A 12,390-nucleotide genomic window follows, 5' to 3' on the forward strand; every position below is an offset into this window, starting at 1 on the left:
AATTCAGAATTCTGAGGTGGAGTACTTACTAGCGAGTGAGAATGACTATTCTTAAAAGCTATAGCCCACGTGAAGACTAAAGATGAGATTCCTTCCGCCGTGTCAAAAGATTGAATGCACTCTCGTCTCACCCAATTAAGTAACAAAAGGAATTATATATGAAAGGGATCTAAATCTAATGAAAGATAATAATTAAATAAATTTCTTTTACCAACGGATAAACCTAATTACTAGGAAAGTAGGAAGTATGGGCCTAGTCGTGGTGGATACTGTAAAAAGTAAAAACAAGTGTTTCTCGAGCCCATCGACACACCCACGTAATGAGTATATCGACGGCCAAAAGTATCTGTAATCGGTGGGTTACGTGAATGGAAGAAACTAGTGTGGTCCCCATGCATCTATAGCCCTACAGTAAGTCAAACAACAAGATGATACATATACAATCACAATTATGTCCCAACTTAATGTGGGCCAGAAGGAAAATCTGCAACTGCAAGATTAGTTTTTCTGTTGTTATTTCGGTTGTGGTGGTGGGTGCTGTGAAGAGAGAAGATAAAAAGAATGCAATAGGTGCCAAAACAACTTAGAATGTGATCCTGACCAGCAGTGGGTAGCAGTGATCCTTTTCGTAGTTGGGCCAGAAATTATCTCCATCTGAAAATCTCTGATGAAGCTTCCAAACTTGCTGGTCATAGTTCTCAGTTATGCCGAATTGCAAGCCAATCTCCTTGACTTTCTCCAGAAATTTGCTCAACGAGTCACCCCTTTTGGGGCTGAAAAATATGGCTTCAGAATCTGCCGATTGCTTAAGAAGGGATTTGACGGTTCGTGCAAGACCTTCATGGAATTTCTTGAAGAATGTGCTGTTAAGATACAAAATTAGATCATGAAATTGAAAGAACATATGCTTTCCATGAACAAGTAGAGAACAGCCTGTGTGCTTGTTCCATGGATTAGAATGACAGTCCAATGGCTTTTGTCAGGAAGTAAGCAATCTTGCATCCTCATACCATTTAGGCTTGAAACCGGCATTAAATTCTGTCTAATCCTCATACCAGCTAAAATTCAAAGATGATTGGAGTGGAGTGGAACTTAAGTACCTATTAGTTATAAGGATGAATTACCACTGCATAGTGGTAACATGTACATGCAGAGGTTTAATCACATGGATCGACCACGATGTAATGCAAAAACTGCATCAAACGCAGTTCATCATAAATATAGGTAACTAAAAGCAGAACATTCATTCATGTTAGATGATGCTTTTCTTTTTCTCTTGGAGATGAACAGGTGAAAGAAGCACACTTAAATTATAACATGGAAAGGCTTCCAATAAGGAAGAAAAAGTACCAGTCACTGGCGACAATGATATCAAATGTGTCTGGGACATTTGAGCCTTGCTCCTGATTCCAGTGCAATATCATAGACTTCACTTTTGTATCACCAAATGCTCTAGAGTTAGCATCTATATTTCGCTGAATATCTGAATGTTAAGGGTGAAAACAAAAGCATGATTTTGGAATTCATAATAGTAAACTACAAGGACAACAAAGCCAGTTAACCAAAATTTAGTCATTAATTAATAGTGACACCATTCAAAGTGTCAACAATTGAGTAGAATGCCCTTGAGCTAGAGCAATGAATGATCAGGTATAGTATTGAAACATATTATCGTAAATAGAACAATTTCTAAAACAGATAATGATGACAAGAAGTAATATTTGTGCAGATGAGTTGACAGGTTCAGCTTTTCTCACGCCTGGGATAGCCCTGGAACTGGAGAAGAATTCAAGGAGAATGAGCAAGGCTCCAGTTTGGCATGGACCACATGCCTGATTATCAGGCAACATTTTTCACAACCCGTCAACAGGAAGCAAGACAGGAAATGGCAAATCTTGAAAAGAAAATTTTGAACTGACAAATGGTTAGATATGCAAAGATCACAGGAAATGTGCCTCAGACTAGACAATCTTGACTATTAGTGGCAGTGTTACCCTAGTAAGTGGCAGAGGTGACAACTGCCAAGTACTCAGGTGTCCATAGGTCTCTGTGAATCAAGGCCCAAAAATCATGGCACATACAATAATAAACTAAAATAAATAATTCAAGAAAGTAAAAATAAGAAAATCAAAGTGGAGGTTCTTTGCTGAATATTTTTTCTTGCCATTATTTGTTTACAAGTGGTAAGTGACAAGGTCCCTTCCTAATATTGGAGCTTCATGGATAAGCTACAAGATGTCTTGCTGAGTGCCTGTTTGGATCCTTTTAATCTCTAGGTTTTCTGGTAAAAATGCAGGCAGCAGATATATAAAATGTTTCATCTAAAGAATGTTGTGGCCAAGGGAGTATAGAATGTCTCATAATCACACACACCCATAAAAAATCTCTATGTTGATCCAAGTGCCAGACAATATGCTAAATTAAAAAACTCTGAAACAAGATCAGAACTTAACCAGTTAATTGAAAGGGACAGATATTGTTTTCATTAAATTTGCAAGGTAGATTAGGGCTGCTATCCACTGGGATGAGTGAACATGTGGTCGACCCAGAGGGCACCATAGCTGATGCAGGGTATGGATTGTGGCATCATTTTTCCATGAGGCAGAAAAGAGAGGGAGATCTGAAAAAGAGCCTGATTTTTTTGATAAAGAAGATGCCTGATCAATCTGATTGGGCCTGTTTTCTCCAATAACATAGTTCAACATTATATGAAACATTTTATTTAAGTTGAAACATTAATTTATTACAACAAAAGTTACAGTTAAATAACCATTCTCCATTCTCAATGATGAGGGCATTAAAGAGTCCAGGTTTGACAGAGGAATATGACAGAGAAGTGAGATGAAGTTTACCAATAGGCATTGCATAAGCAATGACTCCCTCTTTTCTTGTTTGTTTTTTTTTTTTTTGAAGAGGTAAAGTATCGTATTAGTTTCAAAAGTACAAGACCCTGTACAATGAGAAGTAGTGTTTTAAAAGCATAACGCACACAAGAAGCGCAAACGTCCAAATGCGCCTAAGGCGCAAGGTGAGGTGCACAAAATTTTTGAAAATTAAAAAAATATATATAAGAAACATATAAAATTCTAAAAAAAATCAGGAAATTAAAAAAAAAAAGTTAATTATTAGTTCAACTGATTAGATTAGAGGTAAAGGCTTAGTTCATGGCTTCTTAAGATATGATATGATCATATGACATATGACAATGCATTCAGCAATCTACAGAAATCAGAATTAAATAATTAAAAGGCAAAGACTACAAATAACACATTCAATATAAATATAAAAGAATTAAAGAATAAACCAATGAGGACTGAGTACAATAAAGATTAAATAAGATATAAAAAACAAGAATACAAATATAAAATAATTAAAGCTAAAAGGCATTACCTCTCGGTATCGGTATCCTCTCCATGGCTCAAACATAACACGATCAATATAAAAATTAATCATTTATAGTGAACAAGCAAATATGGATTGAGATTTGACAATAATAAAAGATAAAGAATTAGTAACTAATTCAAAACATTAAGTGTTAAACCTGAGTCCCAGTCCGCAATCTATCTATTAAGCATTAAATATGTCAAATATAAATTTTCTTTCTAATGTCAAAAAAGAACTTCTTTCAGCATTAGTAGTTCATAACAATTTTTGTCAAATGTTGAAAGAGAGTTTTGATTCATGTAGTTCCACCGATCCCATCTCTCTAAAAGATAATAGATGGTATCAATGAATGGTTATTGTGAGAGATGGATAGGGCTGGAAATGATTTGGTATTTGAGGGTGGTTCGTTGACATGGGGAGATGTCGGTCGTGCTTTTTGAGTTGAAGGACCAATAAGATATACAAGACCCAGATGTTCAACTTCAAAGTTACGAGCAAAATCAACCAATGCCAAAAGACCTAGCACATTAAGTTCCCAATTTCATTTGGAAGATGAAGATGAACTTGACATAGAAGAAGTAGAAGAAGAGAATGGCAATCACCACAAATCTGATGAGTATGAAAATGATGTAGATTTTCCAAGTGAAGAAGAGGAAAATGACAAGGATGAATCAGTGTTGAAGTCTTGAAGAAAGAAAAATCAAGAATGGATGAATGGACATAACGGCATATGATTTTCAGATTTTGTAGACAGTAGAGTATTACTTCTATATAGGTTGTGCTCTGTGATTGTTATGAACTAATGATGAAAGAAGTTCTTTTTTGACATTAGAAAGAAAATTTATATTTTGACATATTTGATGCTTAATGGATAGATTGTGATACTGAGGCTCAGGCTTAGCAATTAATGTTTTGAATTAGTTACTAATTCCATATTTCTAATTATTCTCAAATCTCAATCTTTATTTGCTTATTCACTGTAAATGATTAATTTTTATATTGATTGTGTTATGTTTGAGTCATGGAGAGGATACCTATATCGAGAGGTAAGTGTCTTTTAGCTTCTTTAATTATTTCATATTTGTATTTTTGTTTCTTATATCTTATTTAATCTTTATTATTCTCAGTCCTCGTTGGCTTATTCTTTAATTCTTATATTGAACGTGTTATTTGTAGTTTTTGTCTTTTAATTATTTAATTCTGATTTCTGTAGATTGCCGATTTCATTGCCATATGTCATATGATCATATCGTATCTTAAATTCATGAAGCCATGAACTAAGCATTTGCCTCTAATCAAGGTTTAAAGTATCGATACAATGCGCCCCGTATCGGGCGTATCGTATCGTATCTTTTGAAAAAGTACGCCCCTACAGGTGTTTCGGAACCCCACCTTTTATTAATAAAAAAAACTATTTTTAGCTTCCTAAAAACCAAAATTTGAAAAAAAAAACTAAAAAAAAGGCATTCCGTGTGTTTCTAAGTATCGATACGATACTGCCGATACGCAGTAGCATATCAATACTTTAAACCATGCCTCTAATCTAACCAATTGAACTAATAATTAACCTCTTTTTTGAAATTTTCTTGAATATGTTAGAACTTTTATATTTTTTCTAATTTTTAAATTTTCAAAAATTTTATGCATCTTTTTTAAAAAGGCATGTGCCTCGCCTTGCACCTCGCACCTCAAGTGCATTTCGACCCTTGCACTTTTTGTGTGCCTTTTGCTTTTAAAGCACTCAAGTTCAACATGAATGATGATCAAGGAATTGAGAGATGAACCATAAACAATAGAGCTCAATAGCAAACTTTATAGAAAGATCAAAGATGAAATTCAAATGCTCAAACTAAAGACTCAAGACTCTATGGTAAAATATCCAGTAATTAAATCTTCTAGGCCATAGTGTCACAATCCGTCTTATCTGCTTTCAACCTAAGTGGTTGGCTAGATCCTTTTAGGCATTTCTAGAGCATTCTAGCCAAGAGTGGAGAGTTCTATGGTGTTCCCAATGGGCCTAGAAGGCTAGAACATAGAACACTCTAGAGTCATGTAGATTCTTCATGTGCTAGAGTTGCCTAGAACAGCCTAGGCATTCTTTACATTGATATTTGTAAATATCCATGTAAAGTGTGTAGAAAGTGAAGAATGCATAGTTTCTGGATAGGTTCTAGATGGTTCTTTTAAGGAGGTGAACTTGTATCTAGATGTATCTTCTTTGAAGGTGGATTTCCCTATAAATAGGGGTTCCATCCCTCAGTTGTGAACAACCAAGAAGAGTGATCCAAGAGCTCACTTGCTTGTGGGAACAGGGGACAAGTTCTGCATGACTTTGGCTAGGAGCAAGCCAGCAAGGTTGGGTCGTGGCTGTCAATGAGTTTGATTAAGGTTAGACCCAGGTAAATGGAAATTCAATCTAATCAATTAAGGCGGCCACATGGTAATCATTATCATTTTGGCCTGGGAAGGTCAGCTGATGCCTAGGCAATTAATATAAACGTATAAAAGGGGGCTAATTGGGTTGTTTAGCAAAGAAGCCTATATGACCCAGGAAGCTTCAATGTGGCAAGTTAGTTTGGGTCTAAAAAGGAGTCACTGGATTCTAATGGTAGGATGGTTATAAGGTTGACACCGACTGCATGAGCAAACATATGGCTGATCTTGAGGGTTCCATATCTGTTGAAGAGTTCATATCAGCTGCAGGATCCCTCTATGTGACAAGTGTAGTACATTTGATTTTCAAGAAAAAGAAGAAACGTTTTAAATAAGAGGAAGAGACTAATTTATAGATCTATACTAGTATTGACCCAAAATAAGTTACAAAACAAGCATCAATATATGGGGAGGGGGCACTAAATGTATATATCTGTACCACCTGCATAGTTGGTTGCCTAAGTAATGTTTTAACCATAGTTTTCAAGGCGCCAAGACGAGGCTAGGTGACAGGGGGGCGCCTTGTCGCCTAGGCAATGGGTTTTTTTAAAAGTAAAAACATGTATCCTAGGGTAGTTCACTAGGTTCCATAATCATATTTCCTTAATAAGTATCCATAATTTTCATAAGAAAAGTATAAACTTCATGTTAAAGTATAGAATACCAACATATTCCAACATATTCATGAGAAGAAAAAGAAGAAAGAAAAGAAAATTACAAAAAAATATAGGGGCTGAACCCCTATTCCTGTTATAGGAAAAGAAGAAAAGAAAAGGTGGAAGAATAAGAAGAAGAATAAATTAGTATATAAACACACAAATTAGTAAAGTAAAAGAAGAAAATGTGTTGATTGGACAACATTTTATGTTCTTCCTTATTGGTTCAGGTTTTGAAGTCTTTGAGCGTTCAATACAGCATTTAGCAATGTTTGTGTTGATTAAACCCTAACAAATAAGAAAATAATAAAAAGAAATTAGTATATAAACACACAAAATGAATATTTTAGTTTTAAAAAGGTCTATTTTATAATTATAACCTCAAAAAATTAAGAATATAAAAGTTTTTCAAAACACTCTATAGAAAACTACTTGGCAATTAAGCGAGGTGAGACTCCAAGGGCGCCTTGTCGCCTTGACGACTATGGTTTTAACTATATCAACCCTTCAGATATCAGAATTTAATTAACAACATTTTTAGATGATATTTAGATATCACCAACCAGCACCTATAAGAAGTGATCTTTTACAAATTTAAGGGGCAAGAAGAGCTAGGGGAAGGCCAAAAATGACATGGTTTGACATAGTAAGAAATGATTTAGTTTAGAGGTTCATAATTTAACAATGGATATTGCACTGAACAGAACAGAATGGAAAAACAGGATTGATGTAGCCAACCCCATATAGTTGGGACGAGGCTTGGATTAGAATAGGATAAACTCAACACTCAATACTATAGGCTGCTCAACATTTTAGTATTCAAAACTTCCAATCTAGCTTAACCAGATCATATTTGAACATGATTCAAATTATGATCTGAAAGACTGACATTATGATGGGAAAATGGCATGAAGATATCAAAAAGGCATAATGAAGATGCCTCTTTACTCATGGAAATACAGATGACTGATGCACTCCATAATCCAAAAGAAGAAAAATGAACAATTTAGTGGAATAATTACAGAATATATAAATTCTAGATTTCAGCATCTGCCAAAAAAGAGGCAAATTGGAAAGAATTCATTTTCTCAATATCCAATATGTAATGTATTTCAAAAGCTATAGCTGAGCAACTTAAAGGATCTACCAGGTGAAATTATGATTGCACAATGGTCAGAAGAAAGAAAAGGGTAGCATTCATATGGATGCAAAATCCAATCTGTGAGTGGCAATGATCAAGGCAACAACCCAGTCAGAGTACAATAAGTGAAAATTTGGATGGCAATGATTCTCTAACAATGTGAGCCAAAGGGGATAATGGCCTTCAAATAATGAAAGATTCTTTTAACTGTGATTGATGATCCAGTGTTTCTGTATGGGAAAGTGAACTAAGATTCAATGTCCAATAACCAGTGTGTGTGCACAGACCAGCAAATCTTCTTCACTGAGGATATATCAGGCATGGGCAATATTAGATATTGAAAAGTTCCACTTGAAATATGATTTCAATATAGTTGGTCAAGTAGTGGGCTCCTGGGAATTTCAATAGATGGCAAGCAATGATGGTTGGAAACTAGGAACCGAAACAGTTTTTCAACCATCCACTTTCTTCAAACGACCATTTACTGGGAACTGCTTCAGAACTCAAGAAAACAAAAAAGAGAAAGACCAAAGTGGTAGCATAAGCTGAACCAGTATCTGAAACAACGGTGTGAACTATGGAGGGATGAATCCAATGACAATTATGAAATAAATGTAGATTACTGCAATAAGTTTTACCCATATATATATCACAGTGCTAAATTAAAATTAACCACATGAAACCTCTGTTTCATTGGCAAAACCTAGATCCCCAGCTTAACATATTCTAAGATGAAGAGATGAAGACAGTGGAAGAGGAAATATAGAAACTATAGCACAACCCTCATCTACCTACTGAATGGTTCTTTCTTAGCACCAACTCTCCAGTCAAGAATTATTTCTGTCCAGCCGAAAATGAGAAAAAAAACTGAAAGAAAGAATTATTTCTATTTTCTGTTTTCAAATCTTATATTTGGCTCCTTTCTTGAAGGACCTCATTCATAGAGATCAACAAAGATATAGTTAGTCAATATCAAGTAAGATTTCTATTCCAACATCTTCATTATCAATTGCACTGACCACTGACAACATATAGAAAAGAAAAAAAGTGAAATAATGAAAAAGAGAAACAAAAAAAAAGAAAGAAAAGAAAAGAAAAAACTTTTGTTACTAACAATGGGCTGCTATGAATAGAAACCTGGAACACCCAAGAAGGCAGACAGCAAGAAGAGTGTTAAAAAACACAAGAGTACTGTGTATGAAATAAATGCAGGCAGGTCATGCCACCAGCAGATAGTTCTGAATAAGGAGGTTTTAGGTTTAACAAGCCAAGCACCAAACCAATAAGAACTATCCTAGTCTTTGCAAACCATCATAATTTTGCTCCCAACAATTAGTCATATTTGTTTTAATGTCCAGAAAAAAATGCAAAACAGGAAGGTAAATTCAGAAATTGGGTGGCTATTTTCACCTAAGAGAGAATTTGCCTTTTCCTTGGAGGCTTGGATTATTGTGCCATGTTTAGCAAATCATTGATTGTAGACAGTCCTACAGTATCAGAAATTAACAGTTCTAGAAAAGGATACAATCAATAACTAGAGGGTTCCCATCAGATATTACAACTTCTGATGCATCTGTGCTTGCTGCAATAACCATTCCAGCCAATCCATAACCTGATCCTAGCTCCAATATCTTCTTGGACCTTAATGAATTTAAAAGGAACAAAGGAACAATCACAGTGAGTTGAATACATAGAGATTCTGGCATCTATTAACAATGCAAAAAAACAAAATCAAATTTTCTCAAGAATCAAATATACCAAAATTTTTAAAAACCTGAAGATATCTGCATGAGACAAGCAAAAATAAGCAAGAACATTTTCTGATGGCCAATGACCTGTACAAACATGTAAATTTATTAGTATACTAGGAAGGATTTGATTGTACAATATTTAAAAATAGGCAAGATTCTTAAGTAAAAAGTAGCAAAATAAGAAAGACTAATAAGCACATGAATAAAGCTTTTTTTCCATCATTAATAAAGCATGTGCTTAACTCAAGAACATTAAACAAAATATGGATAACCAAAGAATTAATGGATGTGTTCAAGCTTAAAATTGCTTCCTAAAGAGCAAAGCAGCAATGCTCTACTAGTCCTAGTTCACTCATTTTATGCTTAATTTAGACCTAAAAATGAAACAGTGAGTAGATAAATGGATCCACAGAACATCTACACAAATTTAATCATATAATGGAAAAAAAAAACAAAAACTCTTTGATCAATTAACACCATCAGAAATAAATAATTTTCAAGCTCACAATTTTGTTCACAGAAAATATTGTAACCAAAATAGATTTAACGAACAATCGAAGTCAACTGTGTTTACACAAAAATAAATAAATAAAATAAAAAACAGGCTCTTCTACTGTCTATATGATTCTCATCATTATCGCCTTCACATTCTGAGTCTTTGACCATCTAAAACGCATTCAGAGTATTGCTACAATGATCCCAAAACCATAGAAGCAAAACAAAAATGGATCTACAAATTAGAATTTAGATATTTTGAAATGCAAGAGACCATAAATATCATATCTATCAGGTCGGAGAAAACTTACAAACAAGCCCTGTGTTGTCAATGTCAAATCTGTTAGAGATCTCAAACTCATTCAGATCAACGCAGTTCTCTACCCTTTGACTGCACCAAAATTCCAAGCATAGTTAACACCATCACACCTAAAACATGCTCAGTTGCTCACTTCAAATTACGAGAATTATACCACATTGTTAAATTGAAAGGCAAGCATGTCTACATCAAATCTGAGTAAAGAAGCTCAGAAAGAGAATAAACAACCTCCATTAGCTTCTGAATCACAGTTGTGTGTCTTCTTTAAACACCCAAAGACACACAAACATAGGAAATTCCAATTAAACACAGTCTAGACAACTCTATACTTTCGTTCCTGAAAACCCTTTAAATTTTCTAAGTATTGGTGTTACAAAATGAGAACCACGTAAACTGAGGGAATTGTATAAGTACAGAACTCACATCATAACAAGTGAGGGAGCATTGCACAAGGGTAGAGTGTAGCGCATACAAGCATCTCTAGGACCGATCAATTGGTTCAGTTTCGACAAGGAAGAAGAACCCAACTCCCCCTCTTCATAACCATCTTCGTTGATGGGACGGCATGGGATCAAGTTAAACCCTTGAGCCGCCTTCCTAGAAATACGTTTTATGCCGATTTGACATTGCTTCTCTATCAAAAATAAAATAAAAATAAACAAAGAAATAACAGAAATTCACTTCAATATTGTATAAGAGGATAACGCAAGGATTTAACATATAAACCAGTAGAATTCAATCATTCATTATTATTACAATAGAAAAATAGAGAGGAAAAAAAAAAGCAAGAATGAAGGATCCAATCGACGGCCATAAAAACAACGAGATGGAGGGGGGAGCGGGACCTGGTAGATGGGGAGAACGTCGTCCAGCAAAAGCCCGTCGAAGAATTTCCCACCTTAGAGACGATGCCTTAACTGTATTTGTTTCTTCCATCTTCCTTCCAGATCCAGCCTTCTCTATAAGAACCGTAAGCACAAAGCATTCCCTTCAACTTTCCTTTGGTTCCGTTTTTTTATATCTTTGGTTGGTGTTTATGAGAAAACGCCACCACATCAGCGCCACATAATCGTGGGCGTTGAATAAATGCTGCCACTTTATACATAGAGAATTGCAAAAGCAGAGGCCTTGATTTATGTGTGCCTACTGTTGTGAGAATGTTCATTTTAGTCCTTCTCCTGAAAGATAGGTATTTATTCACTGAAAGATAGGTATTAACACCTAAGTGTTAATAAATAAGTTCATTATTTCATTTTTTTGGTTTTGTAAATAAATCAAGTACAAATGTTTAGCGAATAAATTCCCACAAGTCAAACCCATACTTTATTAGAGGTGAAAAGCAACTTTATGGGGTATTACTTAAAATGCCTATAGAACGTCCAATGAAATAGAAAGAGCAAAAACGTTTGAAGTAGCATTTTTAGATAAATGTTTATCTAAAAAAACACCTCTCATTTTCGGGTTATTGGCAGTTTTTCCTTTTGATCACGTGTGGAGAGTTCAAAAATGACATTTTTGGTTTGGCCCTTAGTCCCTACGCAATATTGGAAGGCGGGGCATATACGCATTCTCGTTTCCTGGCTTCTTGCCCAAGGGCAAGGCATATATGTGTTCAGCCAAGCTGGGTATTAGACTATTTGAGCTTGGAATAGTAGAAAATAGGGCTCAAATTGGGTTAAGTAGAATTATCAATGGACTCTAAAAGTCCCATATCCAAATTGTTCAATTATCTTGGATTTGGATGTTAGAACTCGCATTCAATTAATGCAGATTTAACCCTATGATCCGATTAAAATTTGAGTTTGATAAAAAATTATATAAAGTTTATAATTAATAAGTTAAATATTTTATATTTTATTACATTTACCTTACATATATAAGTTATAATTAGTTTTTCTCTTAAGCTTTTTTTATTTTTTGATTATTTTAAACACAATAAGATGATTGTGGATTAGAACAGAATCCAATCTGAAATCCAACATGATAATCGGATGTGGATGTGGATATAGAGGTTTTATAGGATGTGGATGAATATATACCTTGTTTGATCTGAATCCAATCTGTTTATAGCCCTAGGCTCAATCTCAATTTGGGTTAAAAATACTTGCTCAAATTCGGCTTGATACAAAAGCTCATATGTTCAAGCTCAACTTGGCTCAAGTTTGATATTGAACAAAGCTTCATATGAAAAATAAAAAGTTATACATACAA

General features: G+C 34.6%; 1 protein-coding gene across 1 annotated transcript; it reads right to left on the reverse strand.

Moving 5' to 3' along the window:
• Positions 1 to 431: 431 nt before the first annotated feature.
• Positions 432 to 11,197, reverse strand: LOC104604224 (S-adenosyl-L-methionine-dependent methyltransferases superfamily protein). The gene is made up of 7 exons (XM_010268493.3): positions 11,025 to 11,197; positions 10,603 to 10,813; positions 10,172 to 10,251; positions 9,389 to 9,449; positions 9,140 to 9,255; positions 1,351 to 1,483; positions 432 to 863 (listed from the first exon to the last, which is right to left on the reverse strand). The coding sequence occupies exons 1-7, from the start codon at positions 11,113 to 11,115 to the stop codon at positions 584 to 586; spliced, it is 972 nt and encodes a 323-aa protein (XP_010266795.1). The 5' UTR covers positions 11,116 to 11,197; the 3' UTR covers positions 432 to 583.
• Positions 11,198 to 12,390: the final 1,193 nt, after the last annotated feature.

The sequence above is a fragment of the Nelumbo nucifera genome, chromosome 6, assembly GCF_055504915.1.
Source record: "Nelumbo nucifera cultivar China Antique chromosome 6, China Antique-T2T, whole genome shotgun sequence".
NCBI lineage: Eukaryota > Viridiplantae > Streptophyta > Magnoliopsida > Proteales > Nelumbonaceae > Nelumbo > Nelumbo nucifera.